A 26,117-nucleotide genomic window follows, 5' to 3' on the forward strand; every position below is an offset into this window, starting at 1 on the left:
TTTAAACCAGACCCTTTTATAGTAGATGCTAAATTATCAGCTTCTGGTTTACATCTCCTTAGCATAAGTATGAAATCCTGCCAAATGTTCAGGATACTTCAAGCAAATGCTGCAATTATTTTTTCTGAAATAAACACCTTCTTATGTTACAGGGTTTATATCGCCAATTTCTAGGAAAGACATTTAAATATAACAATTTATTTTGGATGTAATAAAATATGATCTTTATTAATTTCATACTTGGGTATTCCACCAGAGTGAAAAATACTACAATAAGAACAATAACACAGCTATGGAGCCCTGGAAAAAACATTAACTACTGAACCACTTAATATCTTTTTGCATCTTGGTTTTTCATCAGCCGAATTGCTAAAGATAGCCAGAAGGTAGTGGATGTGTGTATCTTTAAAGTAAGGAAATAACTACTGAATTCATGTGCTCTACAGTATTTGAGAGAAAGCAGGTTTGAGGGGCCCATCTGTCCCTACTTGGTCAGGAATTGTATCCAGTCTTGACAATCAACCAGCAGTTACAGCACAAAACCTCAAATAAGAGTCTGCTTATGACCAGCTCTGAATAAAACAACTGTTGTTTTGAAGTGGAACCAAGGGCAATCCGTGCTGAACAGACGAGGCTGGGATTTGCAGATGTGCAGAGATGTGTAGGACTGCTCCTCTTGAGAACAGCCAGGGTCGTTCTGCTTTGCTTCCTCCACCTCCTTACAGCAAGCTCCACTCGCCTCAGCAGGCCTTGTTGATCCCTTTTCAGGATGCTTCACATTCCTTTAATAATACTACAGACATTCCACCCTCACCGAAGCACTCTCTGATATGGTCCAAAAGTCTCACGGGGGTGCTAAATTTGGTGTTTCTCTGCAGCAGAGACAATATTACCAGAAAGTATTTTATTTGCATTAGAGGAGATGACTAAGTTCACCACCACAGTGATGTTCAACCTCTGCACCCCCGCAGACCTGTCAAGAAGTCTGAAAGCAGACAAAAGATTCTTGTAACCTGACTGAGATAATTATGACCTCGCTCTATCCTTCCATGAGATGAAGTTAATTATAGGAAAAAATGAAAGTGAGATTTTTGGAATTCTGAACTGAGATGGAGAGCTGGAAGAAAATGGGGCAGAATGACCCTAAGGGATTCCACCTTCTCCTGAGGACAGCTTTAGATTCCTATGAAACAGTAGTTACGATTGTCCAGGTCTGGCTCCAAAACTATATATTCCAGAGGTCTCTGGTTCTCAGTTGAAGCACATAATTTATATTCTTAAAGGAGCACAAGGTCCTGTAAACCCATTTTAAAATGGTTATGTTGCACATTTCCCATTAAATCAGTAGGATCTATACTGTCAAAAGCAGTGAACTCTTCTGAAAACGAAAGGGTAAATTGCTGTCCTGAAACCTATACTTAGAATTTCCGATTATCTTCCTCTGCCTTATACTATCTATGTAACTTTGGAAGTTAAGTGCAACCTTTGTCTAAAGCTGAAAACAAATAATCCCCAAATCATCTGGAATATGCAGAAACACTAGACCATAAAATACGTTTTGAGAGTCATAAATCTCACCTTAAAAACTGAGAAACAGGTGAGATACTGTGTATTTATTCTAACATTGCTTTCACTGTACAGAGTCCTGAGGGCATGTGGTTCATCTTTCTCAAGCACCTGCTTGAAATGGGCTTCCTGCTCTTACATAGGGACTCTCTTAGCAAACAATTGTGCACACACTACACAAAGCACTTGCAGATTAAGCTCCTGGATTGCTTTTACTCTAGATGGCAAGGTTTGATCCTGTTTCTATGGTGTTAATGTGGATTTAGATTTTGGATTTCAACGAGAGCAAGATCAGACTCCCTGCTATGGTAAGACTGGGAGCTAATCCCCAGGATCAAAATAAAAGAGCCACATTCCTGAGTTCAATCCAATTCAGCAGGTTTTATTTATTTTTCCATGTGGGCCATGGTGGACCCATTTACTGTTTCACATATGGGCCAGTTGGGATTTTTCCCTCTCTCCTCTTACAGCAGGGCAGAGGGTTTATTTCAGGCCTATAAAAACTGCTTCTTTCCATGTATTTGCTCAGCACTTATCTGCTGATCCTCTGATTCTGATTGAAGACCTATGTGCTCTCAAAATACAGAGAACAATAGTTCAGGAACAACTATCAGCATAAGGGAAACAAAAGAGCTCAAAATGCTTGGAGTTATACTGGGGTGGCTTCCACCATCCACTCTAACATTAGACATCATTTCAGAGGCCATTTGTGTGGGGTATGTGCTGATCTGTCTCATAAGAAGAATCTGAGCAAAGCAATATACACAGTCTTTAAGAGACACCTGAACCAGATCAGTGTGGGCTACCGAAAGCAGCAATTATATATCTTGTCCCTAAAAGCCACACTGCAAAGATCAGCATAAGCACACTTTCTGCATAAGTCTCACACTCTCCCACTCTCTTGGACCTTCGTCCCTCTTGTCCACTGATTTTACCACTCAAGGCTGTCTCTTCATCGAGAGTGCCACTTCTTTGCACTGCTGTTTCTGAGGTGTGGTAACCTGCTTGAGATAGTGTGAGCCTTTCAAGTAAATGCATCTTGAGGAAGTGCAGTGTGAAATATATAATGAAATAGACAATGTTCTTACACAGTGATATCACCAAATAAGTCTAGAGAGATCAGGAAAATAATGAAGAAGACTTCACGCTACCAATAACATTTCCAAGTAAAGCAACCAAACCAAACAATCTGTAAACTGAAATAGCTGGTGCTGAAGAACCAGCATTCACACTATACACACTGCAGGTGCTTCACCTTGGAGCAACTCTAGTCTGATCCAGTGGACTACGTATTCAGTAGCTGCTGGAGAACATTAGGTGCTTTTCTGGGGCACACCTTCCAGTTTAGCTTCATCTAACAAAAATCCAGTTTATATTCCCAAAGACCACTCCATGATGTGAACTACGAGCAGCATGTTAGGACCATGATGAAATCTGCTTCAAAAAAACATACTCCAAACTGAAATGCTAAAGTATTGGCATTCTATCCCTCCTCACATACAGTTTTCCTGCCAAACCAGTCCCAATTCCCTCTCCTGGCTCTAAATACCGTCAATTTTTCTCCTTCCTCTCCAAGTGTTTCTCACTCCATCTCCCACTCCGGATTCCTTATCTAATCTCAGTCTTCCGCTCTTCCTACTTTCCTTGACCCATCATAAGTGTACAGCCAGTCCTAGGTCCTCCTCACATCTTCTAAAAACTGTCTTCACCCTATGAACTGTCAGTTTTTTCTGTTCAGCTAGTCTTGTCTTTCCCTCTTCTCATGTGATCTCCCCTTCCCCACTCACAAGTCTGAAACTCAGGAGAGTCAGGAAATCTTCACAAAATCTTTTCTGTAATGCCTGAAAGTGAGGCAGGAGGCATCACAGACTTCATCCCATGGTACCCATTCTACACTGAAGCAAATAGAAAGCAAGAGCAACATCAAGGACGCTTTTTAAAAGCTTAGCTCTGGAAGAGCAACATGTTAATTTATTCTGTGAAGACAGCACACATATGATTTGTTTGCAGCTAGGATGTGTAAAAAGCTAAACACACTTAAAAGGACAAGTTTTCAGAAATGTCAGCTGTTAACATCCAAGAAGCCTCTACAGAGCCTTAAGGAGAAGGGGTTTGTTTTGAGGTTTGGTTTTGGGTTTTTTTTTTGAAGGGATTGTAGTAAAATATGTGTTGATGTTCACAGATATTGGCAGATGACTTGTCCATGACCAGAAGACCATTGCCTGCCAAATTTCAAATCCCTGATCTGTGATCAAGTCCAACAATGGGGGATGTTAAGACATATTAGAGAAAAGGTTTCAGGAATGTTTTGACAGTGGGAAACAACATGTTTTTCTCTCCTGTGTCTTTGGAATATGCACAGTTGTTTTGGCTGAAATTTCTCCAAAACATTCAGCACCTGACATGGAAACTTTCTGACCCAACTGTTGAATTTTGGCAAGCAGTCATTCATATAAAGTGAAGTATCAGGTAACCCTGACAATGGGGGTTACTAGCTCCATGAATATTGATTTCAAAAAGGGAAAAAGATGTGAGGTAGCAAGCTGTCACAGAACTGAGCCAGTTGATGATACCTAACACGAAGTCCTGCAGAAAGCCTCTGTTTAGATAAATGACCAGACTGAAATCAGGTTTTTAGGTAAGTGTGCTCGGGGACAATGACATACAAACATGTAACAGTAAGTGACCAGTGGTAGAATACCCAAGTGCCATAGGAAATAAAATGCACAGTAAGAAGAAATTTAAGCAGTTACAAAGCCATGAACACTGAAACCTTTTGTATGAAGCTTTTAGCAAAAGTTAACAAAGGTAAAATCTGCAAGTATCAAGCAGTTTAAGAATCAAAACCAGATTAGGACAAGTCTGTGCCTCAAACTTCACTCCCTGTTAATTTCAGAACCTGCATCTATTCTTCTTCCTTGGTATCAGAACCAGAACACTTTCCTACCCTTTCTTGCCAATAAGGGTGCAGAAAGCAGACATCAGGGCCCAATCCTACAATTTTTCCATGTGCACAAAGTACAGTAGAGTTAATGGGAGTTCCATGCATATAAGTACTAGAAACATCAGGCTCGTGATATCTCATTTCCCAGTGGGATGGTACGTTTTACAACCTATTACACTTTTTGTTTGAATATCATTAGTCAAACCTTTAATCATTTTACCAGAATGTTAGAATCTGGCTTGCTGGCAGAAGTCTAACTTACTTTGTCTTTCAAAGGTAATTAAGTGTTAGTGGAAAAAATAAAGAACATTTGAAATGACAGTTCGTTTCATATTTGCAAAACAGTAAGCTTTCTTTCAGTGCTGCTTAGCTTTTTGATCAAAAAAGGTATTCATTTACTGTAAAAGCATATAAAAAGATAATAAACTGAAGTGAGTCCTTTATGAGAGATTATTTGCTATCGATGCCTAAATTTCTTTTCTTAAAATAAGGACCAAGATAACAAGGCACTTTTATTTCCCCTTATGTCTCCTTTTTTTCATAATAAAATCTTTGGCTCTTACTTTCTTTCCAATTCTTCAATTTGCTTCATTGCAAAATAAAATTTACATCCTGCTCACAACCTTATAAGTTCCCTCTCAAATACATGTCTGTCATGTGTTGACATTTTACTCCTCAACACTAGTTCTGAAAGCTTCCAAATGACTGCTTGGAAGATACTGTGTCTCCCTTCACCGATACATTAGCACAAAGAAAGCATGGCTTTATTTCCACATTTCATTCACACAGAGGATGATTATACGGAACTGCTTCTGCAGTGTTGAACAACTTGACCCAGAAAAGATTTTGGCACTATCACAATACCAAGAAAACAGCTAAAAGTTCTGATTTTAGTAGCATATGTACTGTTTTGTTTATGTCAATGGAATTCATTCATATAATATACCCTACTGCAGTGCAAGGTAAAAACAAAAATTGACGTAACTGACACCTTTCCCCAGAATAGTCTTTCTTCATCTTTAATTTTAAAGAACTCTTAAAAAGCCACTGAATTATGGCAGAGAAAACAATCAGCCATGGGCATTCTTCATAACTTGGTAAAGGCAACGGGAGATCTTCCGTCAAGTGATGTCAGCTGTAGTCAGCTCTTAACTGTGACAGAATATCACAGGTGAAATTAATATGTTGTTGCACAGTGACAGTTTCAAAACCAGATACCATTTACCACTTTATCTTTACCGTACTTACATACTAAGCATCAATTAAATGTGAATCTTTTTATTTCACTTATCATGAGCTATCCAACCAGGTTGCTAATCCAACAAGTTTAGCTTGGGCTGCCTTAGAAATAACCAGGGTGTCCCCAAGAATTGTCCTCTAGGAGAACCTCTGTTGTTGTAAAACTGGAACAGACAATGAAATTCTGTTCTGTTCCAGCTGACCACCATATGAGAGAGGGGAAGAGGTATTTTATTGCTTTACAAGTGCTTACTCTGTGCTGACCAGGAAGTCTGAGATTTGATAGGACAAAGTGAATAAAAAGCGGCCTTCCATGAGTACTCGTTTTCTTCTCATTGTAAACATTCAAGACATTTTCTCAGTGTTCAGGATAAAAAAGTTTATAAATTGCTGAACTGCATTCTTTGCTGGCTGAACTACAACAGTACTAAAATATGTGCATTTGTCAAATGCAGGTGCTTCATCCATTAAGAAAACCCAAACAGCTGCTTGCATTTGATCTTTAAGTATTGACTTTAAGAGCACCAGATCATAGTGCATCTTGTGGCTCTGCAGAAAGGTAACAAACACCAAAGGCTCCATATATCCATAGGATAAATACATACTGTGAGTTCAGAAACAGAAAAAAAATTGATGTGAGGCAACTATCTCACATGATAAACACATGGGACACGTGCTGGAACACTACAGGGAACACCATCTGTGAACGTAGTGTCAGAGACAAGCCTCTATATGAAAAACCTTGCCTGGATATTGCCACTCTTAGGACTCCAGGAAAGGATCTAATTCTGATACCCCTCCTGTCTTATATTTTTAGTACTACTGAGACCTAGAGTTACTCAAAGTAAGATGCAAGTTATTTTGAGAAAGAGTGGCAAAATTTAAGCCAAACACACAAAAGAGAGAAGATAGTATGACTCCTTTTCACCTTGAGCATTTTGTAGCATACAAGTAGTTAACTCCCCTCTTAAGTCCAACTGTTTTTAGACAATTAAAAAAAGGAAGTTAAGTTGAAAACCATGTACTTTCAATCATGGGCCACAATTTCCATAAAGCCATCTATAAGTTGTTTCCATCATTTAAAAACATTGCTGCAGCATCCCATATATTGCAACATGAGGATACCCTCTAAAATAAGTTGTGCATCTTGATGGTTATTCCTGATAGAATGAACTGAGCAGCTCTATTAAAAAATTCCATATCTCAGATTCTTTCCTAGCTATACTCTAATGTGTAGTATCCCTCATGGAATTTCAACAGACTAATCTAGCACAGACTTTAGAATAAGTAGCTTTGAAAACTGCAAACAAGTATATAGTTAAAAGGTCACCTTGCAATATGTATGTTCATATACAAGCAGAAAACACAGTCAAGGATAGATTATAATAGGATCAGTTTGCAACCTACTTTTTTCTGGTGAGACATGTGCCTTAGCTTGTCCCCTCACAAGCCTGCATGTTGAACCATCTCCTGCACAGACTCCACAGTTGTCTTCCTTGGCATTGCTCCCAAGTTGTCGATCACAGCCTACTGCCTGCCAAGATCAACACCACAGTCAGAAGGAGGGCAAAACTGTAGCAGACATGCTCAGGTTTCTGAAATTATATTTATTGTGTTATTCTTTTGATTTTATGAGCTGGCCTCATTCTATCAAAGCATATCTTGCCATTTAGGATTTTAAAGCACACTGTCATTTCCACATTGTTAATGATGAACCACAACAACTGATGTATTAAGCTGTTCAACATAGGAAATACACAAATCGGTTTCCCTCTACTTATGTGAATGAATACCATTGAGCATTATTCTTTCCAACACAAGGGACAAGTATGTTATTTACAGTTTGTTTTTCATCACCTATTTAATTATGTCTGAGAACGGGTTAATGCAATGAAATAACCCAAGTTAAATATCTAAAGGGCACTCAGCCTTCAGCTTCACAGACAAGCACTTGTGGGCGGTGCTCAATCTAGTGTGTCAACCATTCAAAATTTAACAGGTATTTGTGTAGATCTCTTATTTGCCATTTACATCCAGTCAATGACATATACAGTTGCTAACCAGGTTTTTAAAATCTTGGATGATTCAGTTCTCACCTTCTGATTTTTTAATTATTTTTTTTTGTTTCTGAATATGAGACCTGATCTATAAAACTTTCCAATGATTATTATAAAAACACCCTAACTTAAACACTGCCAAAAATTCCAAAAGCAACATTTTTGAAAACCTGTCAACTGAAAACTCTCCAAACTGTAATGAAAACATTTTTCCGGGTTTTCCTTTTTCATATCAATCACCCTCCAAGAAGCATGGGAGTGAGAATGGGAAGACAAGAGTAGACGACACTGATTAAAAGCATCTTCCTTCCGAAAGGGAGATAAATATTTGGTCTCACCTGTCTTACCCTTCACCATTTCATAGAAGATATTTGCAGGGAGTACCAAATGCTGAGCAATGTGGTAAAAAGCTCATCTGCAGATTCAAGTTTTCTCAAGTCAGCCTAAATGCCTCTAATAGCCACACATCCCTGAGAAGTGCAGCTCATTCATCATGGATGAATATTTAACTGAACTCCAAACTGACAAACGGATAGAAAGCACTCTGGAAATTCACAGTTAAAAGCAGTGCTAGAATTCTGAAATTGGCCAGCACACTCCTCTTCCTATATAAAAATGCTTGGAAGGGGAAGGGGCAGTCTTAGCTGCCAAGATCCACTGCATCTGTGCTATGCCAAAACTGACACACGATCCCCTTGGAGAGGTGAGGATGGAGTCCGCACGTAAGAGGCAGGGTTGGGTCTTCCAGACTGGGTTAACACACACACAAGACACACACTGCACAAATCACACACATCCACTGCCAAACACAGAGAAACGTAATCTCAAGGTTTCATGTGCCTATAGAGAAGACAGCAAAGCAGTCCCACCTCCCACGCCTGACCCTTTCCCTTGGTTTCCCAATTCCCTACATCCCGCATCTTCTTAAGAGGATGGCATTATGGAGGACAGCTTATGATACATTGGGTTGAGAGACATGTTGCACTGAATGGCATCTCCTTACTGAAGGGTGCAGATTTATCACAGAATCCTACATTGGTAGCAGGAAGTTATTTTATTCCTACAGCTGAAGGAAATATTAATCCTATGTAACTCAACAAAGAATTCATTTTAAAAATAAATAGGCAGCTTAAGTGAAACGATTTAATGTTATTGTTAACAAAAACCTTGGTTGTAAAAATAAAAATAACATACATGTGAAATCAGACTATCTCAGAACAGGTGATTCTTTACTACATAGGAGCTATGGGGGAAAACTATACTATAATTTAGGATAGAATTTAGATTAAAATGTTTTCACTTAATGTTTTTTAACATTAGCTCTGGGTTCATCAATGACACCCACAAAATAGCAAAAAGAAAAATACTGTAAACGAATTACTCTAAACAAGTTTGTCTTCTCATTTAATTATCAGTTAGCACTGAGACTGAATGAAACTAACAGCATTTCAAAACCAGAACTTGGCTGGACCACTGTGCGAGTCAGAAAGCAGACAATATTTCAAGGGATACAATAATACTGATCTCAACACAGTGGCTTTAACTTGAAAACTCCCTCAGTTCCCACATCCACACCAGACTTTCTTTTTGACCTTTGAAAACTTCCTGTGCTTTTCGATTTCAGTCTGTGGAAGGGATATAACTGCAATTCCCAACCTCACAGGGATGTTGCAAGAATAAATCTCCTAAAGATTCTGAAACATTCCAATGGTGCAATGATGGGGACCATACCAGTAGTTGAGAAAGTCTATATTTCTCTCAGGCAGACTTTTAAAGTATTTATTGCTCTCCACTGCTTCTCCTGCTCTACTCACATAAAGTTACTACTAGCACATGGAGGTAAATTGTTAGAACTACTGCAAGTGTAATTTCTCCCCAGATCTCACAAACACATTCTATTTCATAGTGTAATCCCATTTTCTAAATATTAAGAATCTGTTTATTCACTCATCAATTAATTCTCAAAGGAAAAATTAAGCTGCACATGGTGATATTCTGTGTGAGAAACTGCTATTTTTATTAAAGCTGTTGTATATTTGTAGGCTACAGATCCTGCAAGAATTTGGTACTGAGTAAGCAGAGTACTTGTAAGACCAGCCCATTAAAGCCCAACATGACAATAATAAGCACACATATTCAGCTATTGCACACAGTCACTATGAAAACAAACTCTCACGGCATATAACAAAAATTATACAACTGTGCAAACACAAGGCAGTATTGTGTCCAATATGGAATGTAAGAAAAAAGATAATCAGCACAGCAGCATATTTCAGAGGACTGTTTCGTGTAGTATTGTTGCTTATTTTTTAATAAGACAAATGCCACAGAAATAAAACAGGAGCACTAACTGCAAGAGACTTAGATGTGGGAAAAGCTTTACAGCTCCCCTGCCAGCAAAGGTGGGGTGTACAGCTGGATGCATTCACCCTCTGTGGACTTTCTTCCAAGATTATGCTTGTATCAACTGTTATAAATATGAATATCAAGCAATGATATGCTGAAACACAATTCAGAAAATCCAAAGTAGTATCACAAGTTAGGGCTGAAGCAAGCGCAGAATTTCAGATTTTGGGCAAGGCATAGCTTTAGAAATCAGACCTCAAACACATATGGTGTTCAAACATCAAACATTATAAATTTAAGGTAATCATGATTTTAGTCAGTAACTAATAGAAAAAAAAACCAGTATCTGATGAAACCTTTTGAGGAAAATACGTGTGTATTTGCAAGCAAAGCTGCAACAAGGCCAAGAAAAGTATGTATTGTAACAGTCTTCCTCAGCTCATACACCATCTCAGCAAGCCAAAGAGGTCTGAGGATTTTCACAATTAAGGCATTTGTTAGGGTTAATTTACCCCACATTGCTCACTGTTTACAGAGCAAAGGGATCAGCTATAAATATTACAGGCAGATTGGGAAAACATCTGCAGGCTTTTAGGGCATAGTCAGAAATAATTGTATTAGGTGATTTTAACGTAGGCTGCATTAATGAAACAAGTGATAATACAAACTGTGCAATGGAAGGATTAGGACCCTTCACATTTAAGAAATCTGCAAGCATAAATAATATCGTTCAAAAAATGATACAAGCATGGTAATGACTAGGTGATGCACGAGCTCCTCAGACAGCAGGGAGAATATTGACCAATATATAATAAAATGAACAATCAGCAGAAATTTAATATGAAAAAGGTACTGAGGAAATGGGTACTTTATGAATTTAATAAATTGTCCATGATGAGGTATCTATGAATTTGGATATGGGGAGGGGTGGATTATCTTCAGAAACAGGTGCCTAGTTTATTACTACTCTGGGGCAGAACCTGAATAAGTTACTTGTCTATGTTCTTCCAAAATAAAAAACCAACAGGAATATGAAAAAGAATCCTGTGTTTTGACACAAGCAGCCAGGATAGAAAGGATCTGAATAAACAGTGAACAGAAATGCTTATCTGCTTCAACAAACTTCTAAACTAAATCTTATTATGCCAGTGCTATTGTGAAAGACAATACTGAAGGGTGTTAAATACTTTGTAGCATGCTTAGAATAGTTCATATGTAGGTTCAGAAAGCCAAAGGAAGAGCAAAAAGTCAGGGTATAAAATATAGTAATGCAGATGTAAGAGAAAAATGAAAATGCTGCTGCTATGTTAGAGGTGACTATGGAACATTACAAATATTTTCGCAAATATGAGTCCAAAAATCACTCAGAAGCTCCCACAGCTGTTTCTTTAGCTCTTATTCACTTAGCAGAGTTTCAGCTGAGGAATTAGACTTGAAGAAATTAATAAAGCATGTTAATTCTAATTGTGAAAGTCAAAGTACAATCTGTTAAATTCATAGATCTTTCTTAAGGAGATGTTTATAGTCTACTATGGCAAGAAAATAGACAGGACTCCCAGGTGACAGGTCTTTAACTAGGATTCCAATATGGCAAAAAAAGCACTGTAGTGAAAAACATGGTAATTCCCAAACATCTTTCAGTCTTCTCTTAATAGACGTAAATACTAACACAGAGTAGAATTGACAATGCAGAGCCCAATGCAGGATCAGGTTTTGAAACTTCAGCTTTTGCTTGTTAGACCGTTGCTTTAGACCTCCTGAGCTGTGTTTTTGCTTCAACTGACCACTCACCTCTAGCTGCAGGCACTCTCTCAAAAGAGGCACAATACCATTTTCTGTAGAACACCTTCCATGCAAGTGAGTTGTCAATCATAAAAGTCTTGTATGTCAATTATGCAAAAAAACACATTTCTGAGATGCTAACGACTCAAGATAATATACTTCAAATAATGAACCTGAAGATATGCTTATGTTCTACAAAAGAAAATTACTTATCTGAAACATGAGCAAAACTAGAGACGTGTGCATAATAAGCACCTTTTAAGCATGGTATCATTATAACTATCAAAAGCTTAACTTTATATACAGCAATATATATAATTATACACAATATTTGTCTTAAGAAAGGGGCTTCCCCCCTTCTATTGCCCTCTGGAACCCAAGCTCCAGGTAGAGCCAATAAAAACAAACATACTGAGCTCTCCCCATAGAAGTGGCCACAAAAGAATAAATCAGTGCTGTTTTTATTTGTGACGGATACATAAATTCTATGAAACAGGAAGACTGAAGTTGCACTAGGGCCATTCTTTCCCTACCTACTGTGTCTTAGACTAAGCTCTTTGGCAGACAGACCATTTAAATATTCAGCACTGCATATCTTAAATACCATAACATCTATTTTGACAACAAAATTTTGATTGCCATAGACTCTCATTTATCAGTGATTAAATTAAAATGGTAAGTTAAATTATGATTATCTGTGTTTACTCAAGAGTCTGACAGCTCAGTGTCAGGGATTGATACTCTTTATTAATGTGATTTGGCTTAATAACTAAATAAAAGTAGAAAATCTATTCAACACCACCTCAGTATGACATAATTACCATCCTTTGAGAGGTGCTGGGTAAACCCCCCAATGAGTGGGGAAATCCAGATGAAAGCTACTCCGAGAACGTTCACATCTGTGTGCTTTCATTGGCCTGGCTATTTCAAAAGATGCACAACCACAAATACTCATGGAAAAGACAGCTAGTGGGATTTTCACACAAACATACAGGTGGCATTTAGTGAAATTCTGCCAAAGCAGAAAACCTAGTAAATAATTTAAGGACATGTGACTAAAGTGCTTAAAATGTAAAAGAAACACTACATTTCTGATAAGAAACTACACTGCAGCATGCACAAATGGAAATTATAATTATACTTCACATGAATGTGGCAGAGTTATTATAAAGAAGGTCCTTTTCCTCAAGGGCTGAACAGTCTGTAAATATTCCAATACATTTTGCCTAGTAGTTTTTGTTTTAAAATTGGCTAGATCTTTTACAGCACCCTGCCAGTAAGCGAATCCTGTATTGGTTGGACTACTGATCTGATGAAGGGTGGCAAAGGCTTTCTGGACTACATGCAATTGGGTTTTCACCACCTCTGAAATTTGTTTAGGTGTGAAAAATAAAGAATAAAAATAGACTATTATACCAAAGATATCCAACGAAGTGATGTGACTGCCCTGACACCAGCATAGTAGTACTTGGGTTGTTGTAGCCAAACTATTTATTTCAGTCTTAAAAGAGATCAGAATCAAGATTAAAAAAATGGAACAAAACCATCTACATCCTATTAAAAGTTATCAGCACTGCACATAATAAATGATGACCTCAGAATTATTTCTGGCAAAAATATCTTCTCCAAGTCTTCTGACTTGACTGAAAAGGGACACATTTTATTTCAACACTTCCTGGTAAAAGAAAACAGTGAAAAATCCTTACACGCTCAAAAAGATGAATCTCTGTTGAAGTTTTTTCGAATCACAATAGGGAAATTTATATAGGGAAAATTAAAATCTGCAGGTCTTGGTCATAAAAAAAAAAAGATTTCTGTTCCTACAGACATGCCACAAAATTCAAAACTCAGGAAAATTATGATTGTATTTTACTGCACAGTCACATGTGCTATCACAGTATACAGATCTCACTCCATCAATGTCAGCTATTTGCTACATTTTCTCCTGCTCTGCTTGCACAGAATCACAGTAGAGGCAGATGTTAGGAATGTCTGTATCCACACAACAAATAATTAATTTTAAATATGGCCATGGGAATTTATGGTAATAAAAACATGAGTATAAAACCTGTCATGTGAAAATCCTGTTCTTAGTCAACATTTTCCACGTATCTTTGCCCTGCTGTAAACCCCTACTGTCATTCAAAGCCCATCTATCCTTTTACTTCGCAACCTCTGCTTTGTCTTCGTGATAACTTCAGCTTGCGCTTTATTTCTACAGAGATAAATTATGTCCCTGGAGAGAATATAGAGAAAAAACTCCCACTGTCTCTTTCCCATGCTCCCATCTACAAATAATTGATTCTGACAAGCAGAGGGAGCAGAATAGAATATCCCTTCAATTAAGAAATTATAAAGTCACTTCCTTCTTTTGTTTTTCTTTAATTACTTTTTTAAAAGTAGTGTGGTATATTAGCTTTCAAGCACCACTTTCAAGCTTTGGTTCATCCTCACTGAAGATTTAACCTGGTTTAAGACATGATTTTGTCTTCACATGGTCCTGTCATAACTCTTCAGTTATGCCTAAACTCAGCCTAACAAAGGCCTGATTGTGGCACACGTTCTCACATCTCTGCAGCTGAGACAGCACAGGTCAGTAGCAGCCCAGACAAGCTGACACGGGCTTCAGCATATGTTAATAAACTTTGAGTATGGACTCTGATTAACAGCAGTTGCAGTCCATCATTTCACAGCAAATGAAGCAGCAATCCCAGTTGCCAAGCTGAATGGGTATTCATAGTGGTGAGAGTAAGAAAATGTCTTCTGTGTAAGGATTTTCAGTTGTTCCTAGTTGAGAACAGAGGGAATAAAAGCAGTATGTGTCAAAATGCAAGCCTCAGAACAGAGGCATAAAATAAGTCAGAATGATGGGCATGAGGAGGCACACCATGATGTTCAAATTCCCCAGCAATCCATCCAGAGGAAAAGAATGCAAAGCAATGAAAAACCCAGAAGATAAATGCAGTGCATAAAATTCATTGCTTACTAAAGGATTCCTAAAAAGTCTTTCCACATCTTTCTGCAAACATTCCATATACGCAGGCAAGAGGCTAAAGAGTGCACTGCAATTCTGTAAAACCACTTCCATCAAATAAAATAAAGTGTTCCCAAAACATTTAACTCTTACTACAGGATCTGTCATGTTCTAGAGCAGCTAAGAGATCACAGGACCACCCAGTAGGGGAGCAAATACCCTTTCCCACACAGTTTCCATTTAAAAAAATACACTTTCACACACTCAGAAGATAGGACACAAACTCCTGTTGGGCTTCTTGCTTGTGAGAATGCTTTTGAATATGAAATCAATACATGAAATCAGATGGAATCAGATTACTTTGCCATTTTCTGGCTGGGTCCAGGCAAGTCTACTGCTAGAATCAAGGCGAAGTTAGCATTGGGGGATTTGAAGGTTACTAAGGCTCTAGTTAAAGATTACACCCAAATTTTGAGATTTTCTATCACTGCTCACATGCTTTAGAGTCTTGCCAAGCTGGGGAGTAAAACTGTATTTGTACAAAGCTCACCAAAACAAAACAAAGCTTGGCAGAGATAATCATTCAGGAAAAAGTAATATAGATAAGAAACCGGAGAACAGAAAAAATCCACTACTTATCTGACAAGAAAGATAAACTCAGACAGTAAGAAAACCCTATAGGGAGTATTTGTCCTTAAAAAACAGTAGGAGGGAGAAAAAGACAAGATCTGAACAGAGACATCAGTTTCTAGCAGCAGTGGACAGCTGCAAAATAAAAAAGTGCTTCCAACAGAACTTTTCAGTGTCTGAGAGTATTCTATTACTGCCTGTAGAAAAAGCACGCCTCTGAGTTGCCAACACCATCACCAGAGAAGCACTATGCTGGGATGAATTGACATTATAAGTGGTGCAAGTGCAGCCCGTGGAGGGTGGCTACTTACTGGCTACTTATCTGCTGGCTTAGGCAGTGCCAAGAGCCTCTGTAGCGCGAGGATACCAGCCCACCGAGGTTATGGAGGGTAATGCTGACAGGTAAAGTAGGACATGGTAACCCATGCTTAGCGCAGCTGCATCCTTCAGTGGGACTTCTGGAGAGGCACCAACATTTCCCAGGTGAACTGCAGCTGGAGCTCCCAGCTCTCCTCAGTTTTATGACATGTCACATGTATGCAGTCATATGAAGGTTTTGATATGCAGCTCAGAGCCAGAAAGTTTTGGTGGATCTACTTAACTAACTCCCATAGCCTCTCTGGATAAGCTCCAGTGTGCCAAATCAGGTACCTGCAGCAATATGTAGACACAGTTCAGGTCTCTACACATGGATTTCTCCATGCTCCAAATGCACTTCAACCTCTGCACTCACTAATTAATGGTACCCAGAAAAGAATGCCAGGTTCAGTATAAAGGCTGGACTGAACTGTATGACTTAACAGAGAGCTACCTCAAAATCAATTCTTCTTACGAGTTACTCAAGGCCTGAAGGCTAGAAAGGAAGAAAAGGTAATGTAAACACTTTTTCTAGTTTTTAAATATCAAAAAAAGATGGTAAATTTAAGAACTAAAGACTTTGCCTAACACATGTGAGAAACACAGCCTTATGTCTGCAGTAACACTGGATTAAAAGGAAACATCCCCTTCTAAGTATCTGAACACCAAACCTCCTGTGCATCTTGGGCAGTCCTTTAATACATTTACAGACAAAAAGATCTATCCACACAAAACAAACGGGAAAGTACACAAAGAGCTGTAAAAAAGCACCCTGAGAAAGCAACTCTCAGAATAAAGGGAGTCAAAAATCAGAAGAAATTAATGATCTGCTATGATCTTAAGTTTTAAGCACAAACAAAGCTAATCGGAAAAAAGTGATATGGTCTTCCAAAAGCTTACAGAAACTGTTCTCAATGAAAACTCTGACAGATGTTTACATCATGAGTGCTTTGGTGGTGAGTGAGAGATACCTACTGGCCATATCATGACACGTGACATGAAAGAACTAGCATGGCAGAAGTTGATGGCACTTCACTTGACATATGGGATGTATTCTGATGTCAGCTAAATTTATGCCATATGCTACAAAGCATAATGTAGTGTCTGCCTTTTCTGGAACACAACTAACTTGCTGACACTAAATGGAAAGTTCACCACAGGATTTACATCATCTTTGACCTAACTGTGACAGTGTAGGACAGAACTACTCAGGCTGCTCCTTAGGACTCCAGATTTTTGGGGTGATGCGTGTATTTATTGCCCAAACACATTACTCCATATTAGGAAAATTATCACTGTAACCATTTCAGGTGCTGACAGAAGTAACACCCCATTCTACACCCTGGTAGAAAAAAAAGCAGGTCTACACTAATTAAAAACAAAACCCAAGAAGAGGCAGGGCCCCAAAGCAGGCGGAGTAAGTGGGTAAATGTTGCCCACATATGTCTGACATGCAGATGTTTTAAAACGTCTCCACCCACACCCAGATGGGCACAGCAGGAATATCTTATATGAAAAAATGTGTTGGGAGTTCTGCAGACTACAAAAAAAAATATCAGAAGTGTGAAAATCCTCCCAGCAGCGAAGTTTTGACCTGCCCCCATTTAACACAACAGCCCCAGATATTTGCTTTGGTAACAGAAACACAGCAGTAGCAGACTTATACATGATCAAATGATTTGGCTGAGTCAAGCCTTAAGCAACCCCAAAATATCTTGAACATTCCCAATAAACTTTTCCCTGTTCAACTGCCTTTAGATTTTAGTTCCCCTGAAGCCCCAAAGCTCCTATCCAAAAAGCAGCTCTGTCATCTCATGATTTTCTTTGATGAAGCATTATTTAGTTTGATTTTCTTTGTTAAGAGAAGTGCAGAGACTCAGAACAAACCCTGTCCTATTGCAGACAACAGGAACCCTCTGTACTTGTAAATTCATCCACTGCCAAGGAGACAGCCTGAGCAAGAATCCAAGAGGTAGAATTAGTAATGCAGGCCTACCTGACCAAGCATAAGAAAGCAGACAAAAGTGAAATCATGTTGGGGGGTAGGAGGGGAAGCTGAGATCTTATAAAATCTGCCAACTTTGGGACAATAAATGAGGAAAACCAGCACCGGTTGGAAAGCAGCTCAGGCAAGGCAGACTCCTTATACAAACTCTTTGGTGCTCCTAGGCATAAAAGCAAAGATATCCACATCAGCAGTATGACATGTTTATTTAGATGAGTTAACTATAAAAACACTTGCCAAGTTATTTGCGGGCTGTGCCAAGTGTATGTCAGAACCCAACAGACTGATCTTATAGCAACAATTGTAGAGAATCAATTTTGCTGTCTCCCTCTTAACAGCAGTTGACTAAATAACCATATTTTCCCAGGGAAGATTAGGTGTCAATTTGTTTTCTTTTGCTGCTTAAACAGGAGTAGCAGCAAAGCTGTATGTTGGTTTCTGAGGAAGGCCCCCCACCTCTCACAGTCCCTTTCACAAGTAACAACCTTTCCACTCTGCACCCAGAACAACAAAGAGAAAAATGTAATTCCAGTGAATTCCTGTCATGTCAATTCATTGAATTGAAATTCAAGTTTTTACGTCAAAATTATCCAACACTAAATTATCACATATATACTTTAGAAAGGAGACATTTTCCACTTGTGCAAGAGTACTTCAGCAAATACCAGTAACTTAAAGGAAATATAGTGAAAACATCTAGCTGCTTATGAGGTTAAGTTATAAATGAATTAAATTGCTTAAGACACAACACAGGACACACACTAAACATGTTGGGTTTTGGTTTTCCCTCTTTTTTTTCTGAAAATCTTCTCACACTGAAAAAAAAAAAGGAAGAGATGGAGAAAAGTTTATTCTCATCAATAGTATGAAAGTTCCAGTTCTATTTCTGGAACAATTAGCTTCTCCTGCTACTACTATGCTTATTCTAGGATCAGATTATTTAAATTTCCAAGCATTTTGATATCAGATATACACACGAATACTACAAAATATTAACGAGAGACATTGAAGGCAGCCCTTTTAAATATACCTTTCAACTGTTCATCAAAAAATTGGATCCACTCTAGACAAAGTGAATTTTATGCTATGCATGAAAGATAGCAAATGTTTGAAGCCACTATGGGAGACACAGGAAACCCCACAGGACTCTGAGCAATTTTCAAAAGCCTTTGAAAAACTCAGATCTCCATTAGCTTCAGCATGACATTACATGCTGCAATGTCACAAACAGCAGAGGCTGCTCTAAATGCATCACCTAGAAAAGGCTTTTTGACATTTCTCCAGGGTGAAAGCTTGTATTAGAAGAAAGCTTATATTAGAATATCACTAAGAATATTGAAAAAAAAAAAATCATTCACAAGTGCTTCTAGAATTCATAGAGGTATATCCTATTTTAAATGCACAGGGTAATGAACACTGTTGGATACACTGTGAAGAGACAAATGCAGTCTCTTGAAAGGGAAAGCCAGAAGGAATTTTTCTGTTTCAGAGGCAGCAGATACATTGTGTGTTGGCATGGCTGGCATTGGAACTGCAGTATACATAGACATCACATAAAATCCAGAGCAAAGTCAGATCACATATTAATGTTGCTGTAATCCATGCACCAGTCTTATGCCAAAGGTGTCAAATTTTCCCCTATAACGGGAGCTGTTTTGCTCACTGGGTCATATCCTGCATTTTTGAGTTGCACACATTTTAAGCATTTAACAGAGCAACTTGCAGTGGTTATTGAGCAATAACCTCAAATACTATAACTCAATTTTTACACCAATTATGTAAAATCAATAGCATAATAATAATAAATCTAGAAATGTAGATTCCCAATAAAATAATGCTATCAAGCAATTTATTCAATCACAACACATACTCATTCATCCATTCAACAAGACAAACACATACTCTCACACCTGCCATTCTGGGCTGGATCCCATAAAACATCAAGTTTTCTCTTTTACAGTATTCATAAGATACAGGATTCAGAGAAAGAGTGAACTGAAGTGGAAGGCTATGCAATTTCATCACACCCCCAGACAGACATATTAAAGGTTGGACAGTTATAACTAGCATAACTAGTTTCATTAATTTTAACATACAAATATAAGAGTGAACATTATTGACCTTTTATATGTGAAAATACTAATGGCTAAAGAAGTCATGAACTTCTATACGCAAGAAAAGGTAAGTTATCTACAATCCATTGGGCAGTACTTGCAGATAGATCTAAAGTAAACTTGTACATAAAGATGAAAAATAACCAGAAAGCACCCACTCATGAGCAAAGTGTGCTTTGTGCCTCACAACAAAGGTTACATTTAGATTTACACCTTGAACTTACCTGGCATATTCCACTGATGCACATATCCAAAGATTCAATATTGCAACGAGTACCATCTAGTACTTTAGGGGCAAGTTCTACAATCAAGTTCTTTCCCAGAGCTTGACACTTCAGGGCACATGGTGCAGTAGGATCATTGTACACGGGGATCCACTCATAAAAATGCCCCTGGTATTTGACATCATTGTAGGCTGAACACTGCTGTGCTCTGAAGTCACCAACATCTGAAGGGCAGTCCTAAAAAGAAACCAAAGGAAATATTAGTTTAGGAAAGGAATACTTCACGTTTGCAGAAATGTTACCTGATGAATTACACAGAATCTACTCAGGGAGGGCTGCTTCAAGAACTGATCTGCTATGACAAATACGCCATATTGCAAGGTTTTAAAGTGTGTATTAAAACAATTTATGGTGCTTAATCCATTGCTTTCAGCACAAGTAACAGAATATCATACATATTCCAGTAACAACGTAACTGATATGAGAGAATAATTAAAAATGCTACTTTTTATGACACTATGCAGTATATTTAAAGTCTGGTTCTGCAGTAAGAATTAGCTTCTAAAGGAATCTATATAACTTAAGTGAATATAATGAGATGTCTGACATTTAATATTTCTCTTTTCAATACCTCTTTCTACTAAAGGATTTCTGACTGCTCTACACTCATTCATCAATTCATACATCAGAGTAATGAAAGAGGCATTATTGCTATTTACACATAAAGAAAAATTTATCTAATTAATTGTTCAGTATTGCTCAAACAGGAGACAAGAGCATTAGGAGGAGGCAGCAGAACTTTCAGTGCTTAGTCCTTCAATCTACCAAAACTTCGTTACCTCATAGAAGCAGTGAGGGTTACTTTGTTGAAATGAAATATATTTCAAATTGGTAACTACTGACTGTAGAGTTCCAATTCTAATGAGACAGTTCTGTACCTCCTCCCATACGAAGTCTCAGAACACACAGCTGAAAGACCAAATGTAAGAACTGTTTGAAATAAAATGTTCTAAAATATTTTTCCTAGATAAAGCATTGCACCTAATGTTAATATTAAACTACAATGACATGAATGGAGATGAATACTGATTTATTCAAAAATAACTTTGGTAAAGTACTGGCAGAGGAGTTAGTGTGTCAACTTCTCACTAAAGACTTCATTTGAAAGTGTGTCCAGTGTCAAACAGTCCATATGCCAGACAAAGGATATTCTTCCAAGAATTCCAACTGCATATAAGCCAGATGTGAGGCTGATTTTAACAAATTTGTTTTCATTGGATGTAAGGCAGAAACATTGTGATGTGTCAGCTGAACTCATGGAACTTATTACTAAGTATTAGTTAACAATACTAATCCTGAACTCAGCTTCAGCCTTATCAGTGAACTGAACCTTCCCTGAAAAGAAGCTTAAGAAATAGTAAGTGCATTACACAGTACTGAAGATTAAAACATACATGAGAAAGGTTCAAATTCCAGCAAAATGACCTCAACAATGTTGTCCTGACACCATCTTGCTCATATGAATCTGGATGAGCTGGCACGGCATTAGTTTAACTAGCTTTGTCAATGACTTAGGGTTTTTTTCACCATAGAAAACAGTAACCTAGAAATGTCTCTGGTTTATTTGTAGTCTGCATAAAAATATCTTCTGATATTAGTATTCTCTTTACTGATCAACACCTGGGATTTTGCAGCTGAGAACTGAGCAATTCACTGAGAGTTTCCAGCAACATTTTCCAACTCTGTCCAGCGCTACACCTTACAGTGAGAATAACTCAGAATGATGCTAATACATTTTGTATTATTTTTAATCAGGGATAATTCTAGGTTGAGACATATTTTTAGAAACTAAAATGATGGAATAAGACAAGGGGAAATTACAGTTACTGTAATCCTCTGAGAATTTTACCTCCGCAAAATCCCACAAGTGAGAGCTTCTAAAAACATCAACCAAACACTGTTGGAAACCACCCTTATTTACAGCAGTGTCACTCCTAAGACATTCACCAAGTTTGCACTGGTGTAAATGAGAGCAGAATTTGGTTTTGACTTATCTGTCACCTCCCATTTTCCACAATAGCAAGTCTAAAAAGCAGAGAAAACTTCAAAGTTCATATGGATACCATATGGTTCCCTTCCACCATTACAAATAGAGTAGTAGCTAGGGATAAATATAAATGGAAGTTAGATTCAGGTAAAGTTAGAAGCAGTATGTCAGAGTAGTGTTATTCAGCCATGCACAGCCACATTTTCATCACAAAGAATTAAAGAGCTATCTGTAAAATAGGCAGAGTGATGGCCTTAGGCTGAGTTTTGACAAGCTGTTGTTACAATTCATTATCACTTGGTGTTGATGCAATGCCAAGACACAAACACCACAATGTCAGGATGTCAATCTGTGATTACTGTATGTTTCTCATTGATTCAACATAATGCAGCTCCTTCCACTCGCTTCCTGGCTGCTTGAGAGCAAGTGAATTCTCATCTCCCTGTTCTGTTTTGGCATCTTCAAAGAGCACAAAGCGATCCAGGCATCTTGATTCATATGCCAGCTCCACCTGCTTTGTATTTGAGCTGTGTTCAAAAGCAGGAGCATAAAAGAAGCATCACAAAGAGATATTGCAGGGAAGAAATTATCATTTGCACTATATCACAGTTTGGACAGCAACCAAGTTCAGATCCCTGTTTTCTTGGGAACAACAAATATTTGCATAAAGGAAGGAGTTTATAATCTAAACAAAGACAAATAAACACAAAGGAATGTAATCAAGACAACAAGAGAACTTGTAAATTTCAGTTTAATCCATCACAGTGGGTCAGAAAAATGAGAGGGAGTTTAAGAAATAGAAAGGAAAAGGGGATGGCATGATGTGAGAGAGATAAGGGTGAAACATGTTTGGGAAGTGGGCAAACCTGCCCTGTCAAACAATGACACATAGGACCCAATCCTCATCTCCTCATCCTGTTTGTATCTCTTTTTGGTTTTAACCTATTTCAGACACCATTTCATTCCATCATTCCCTCTTCCCTCTCAATATTCCACATCTTTTTCTTGTTTGTTAAATATTTTTGTGACTAATTCCAGGATTTTTCAGATTTCCTAACTTCAGCAATAGTTTGTGTCCTGCATTCAATCCAATTCAAGCCAGGCTGTTCATAGGTTCATACACTACGTAAGTAGCTGAAGACATATCTATGAGGGTTAATGCGCGTGAATGTTAGCAAAATAATCACATCCAGATATTATACGGGAATTAAGTGTATTTATGACATGACTTATGAACATATTATTAGACAGATCTGAAAAAATGTGTCAGACATGACTACCATACAAGCTAAAAATACATACTTGTATGTACATATATATATTCCCATTCTTATTGTGACAGACAATTAAAAACTACTGCATTCAAGGGCTGGCTTCTTATGAAATGTATCATTTGAGTTTTGGCAGCAAGCACTCTTAGCCTTTGAAAACAAAGCTAACATGGGAAATCTGTATCTTTGTAGGCAATGTTCATGTACAAAATATGAAGGTTGCATCAGACCCTGCGATTCCTGCCAACAATTACTCCACTGAAAAAAACACAAAAGAGAAGGCAAGAAAATTCCCAGTAAAAATGATGACACCAAAGAAAGTCTAGCCCTTTGTCTAGTTTTATTCTTTGAATCTCATTTTGTTGAAACCTAGCCAAAAGCGATGAAGTCATTGTTTTGTTTTCTTTTTGAAATTAGCTTCAGGCTCTATGTTTTCCTAAGCAATTTTCAGGCCACTTAGTAAAATCAAAATACCTGAGCTAGAAACCACCCTAGCCACAAGAGCCATACAGAGCATCAGCATTATGAAAATGAAATTAACAAACAAGCAGATTAGAGAGAAACTGGGCAACTCAAGGTGAAATATTATAGGACTAAAGTAGACACAGTTCAGCCAAGATTTTCTGACCAGGATAAATGAGCTGTTTAAGAAGTAGATGATGGAGCAATAATCTGATGAGTATGTTGAACAAGTGTGAGCATCATCTGCCTACAATAAAAGTTTATAATGGAATTAAACATGGGAAATCTGTTACAAAGTAGAGTTTTTTCTTCCTGCAGAAGAGTCACTCTGGCAAATATGTAAGTGACTTTTTGGCACACAAGAATGTGAAATTTATGGAGAAATGGCCCAAATAACTTGTTTCTATGAATAGGACCCTAAAGGATTATCTTAAACACTTCCATATAGTGCACATCATACCATTAGAATGTAACAGTATATACAAAAATGGAAATACAAAAAAAGGAGGACTAAGAAAGACTAAAAATCTCAACAGCGTATAATGAACAATTTATATAGTTTATTTCTCCAAAGTTTCTATAACAAAAGCTGCAAACATACATGCAGTTTTAGGAAATCTGGCACCTGGTATCTTATTTATGATAGAAAGATAAGCAGAATATGCATATGCCTTAATCTCAGCAGTTACTTTGTTGCTAAGACTTTGAATTAATTTCTTGATTGAAATATCACTAATATTATTCTGGAACTATGCTTGAGTTCAATGAACTTACTACTATTCTATTACAAATCCAGATGAAACCAATTTTCTGGTAAAATGATTCTTGCTCTTTTCATTAGAATGACACACATATTAAGTTGTGCTTCATTTGTACTCCCCAATATAGATGTTAGTGGTGTGATGTATCATGTAGCAAAATTACATTTGCAGACAGCTTTACATAGTGTATATATACTGAATGTCTCATGTGGTTAACAATAATGCCTACTAATATGGAAAGAAGCTTGTATCAACTCTTAATTTTCAAACTAAAACTTTATTCTTAAAGTGAGAAGCATTCACTAGAAATAATGCTTTGGGTAAAATTATATAATTTGAAACAAAACTGGCCTAGTAGCCCCAGGTTTACATTTGGTGTTAGCTCTTGTGTCAAGGTTAAGTCAGGTCTAATACTGGGCTTGAATTCAGGGATGCCAAATTCAGAGATCAACTGTAGCAACAGTAGAAATCTCATGAATTTTTTCTCAGGAGTTCTTCATTATCTGATCCATAATCTAGGAAAAGCCATTCAGAGAGATTCCGGCTGTATCTGAACTGAAATGGAAACCTGATCCCTTTCAGACATGCCCCAAAAGCAGAACTGTAAAGGCAGCTTCCTGTCTGGAAATTAACATTTGAATCATCATAAATTCTAACAGACTCACATACAAGATGCTTGCCACTTATCGCTTTAAAATAAGTCCTAAAGTTAAAAAACAGGCCCCACTGACTTCAGAAAAACTCCCCGGGAGTTGAGAAAGGATATGGTAATCATCTTAATTCTCTGTGTGCTGAAGCATAATGTGCCTTCATTTCCATCAGATTTTTACTACATAATCCTTAAAATGAACAGCATCCACAATTGCTCTTACATATCCTAAAAGCATGCAGACCTTTGCTTACAGCAGAAAATATATCCAAATTGATTTTATCTTTCTCCTTTTCTTTAGACTGAATAGTTTTCTAGTCCTTTTGCTGGAGAAACAAGGTATACTACTTTGGCTTGTGTGTACTGTTCATGGGAAGCTGAAGTGTACAGGATCAAGCAATCAGATATATATTATTGTGCACAATGCACACAACTAGTTATGTAGAAAAGGAATGTAGCAAATACATTTTACAGTGGCAGTTTGTTTTTTGCACACATACTGGCTGGCTGCTGTTTAGCTTATCACACAGCTTAAAGCTGTGGTGGTTTTTTGTATGTGGCATTTTGATTTTTGAGCTAAGGACACTGTGCACAAAGATGCTAGGCCTATTCCTCTGAAAGGGGAGGTGACAAGGTTTGTCTCCAGAATCGGATTTTTGCATGTATGGATTCGTCAATCACTTCCACTA

The 26,117-nt window shown here is 37.7% G+C and overlaps 1 protein-coding gene across 1 annotated transcript in view; it reads right to left on the reverse strand.

Annotated features, from left to right (window-relative positions):
• ADAMTSL3 (ADAMTS like 3) overlaps window positions 1–26,117 on the reverse strand; it is a 177,678-nt gene that overhangs the window by 67,674 nt on the left and 83,887 nt on the right. The window contains exons 5-6 of the mRNA XM_005148730.3: window positions 20,239–20,475; window positions 7,157–7,283 (exon numbers count right to left, since the gene is read on the reverse strand). Of these exons, the coding sequence (XP_005148787.2) occupies window positions 7,157–7,283; window positions 20,239–20,475 (364 nt within the window). The remainder of the gene's footprint in view (window positions 1–7,156; window positions 7,284–20,238; window positions 20,476–26,117) is intronic.

The sequence above is a fragment of the Melopsittacus undulatus genome, chromosome 9, assembly GCF_012275295.1.
Source record: "Melopsittacus undulatus isolate bMelUnd1 chromosome 9, bMelUnd1.mat.Z, whole genome shotgun sequence".
NCBI classification, from domain to species: Eukaryota; Metazoa; Chordata; class Aves; order Psittaciformes; family Psittaculidae; genus Melopsittacus; species Melopsittacus undulatus.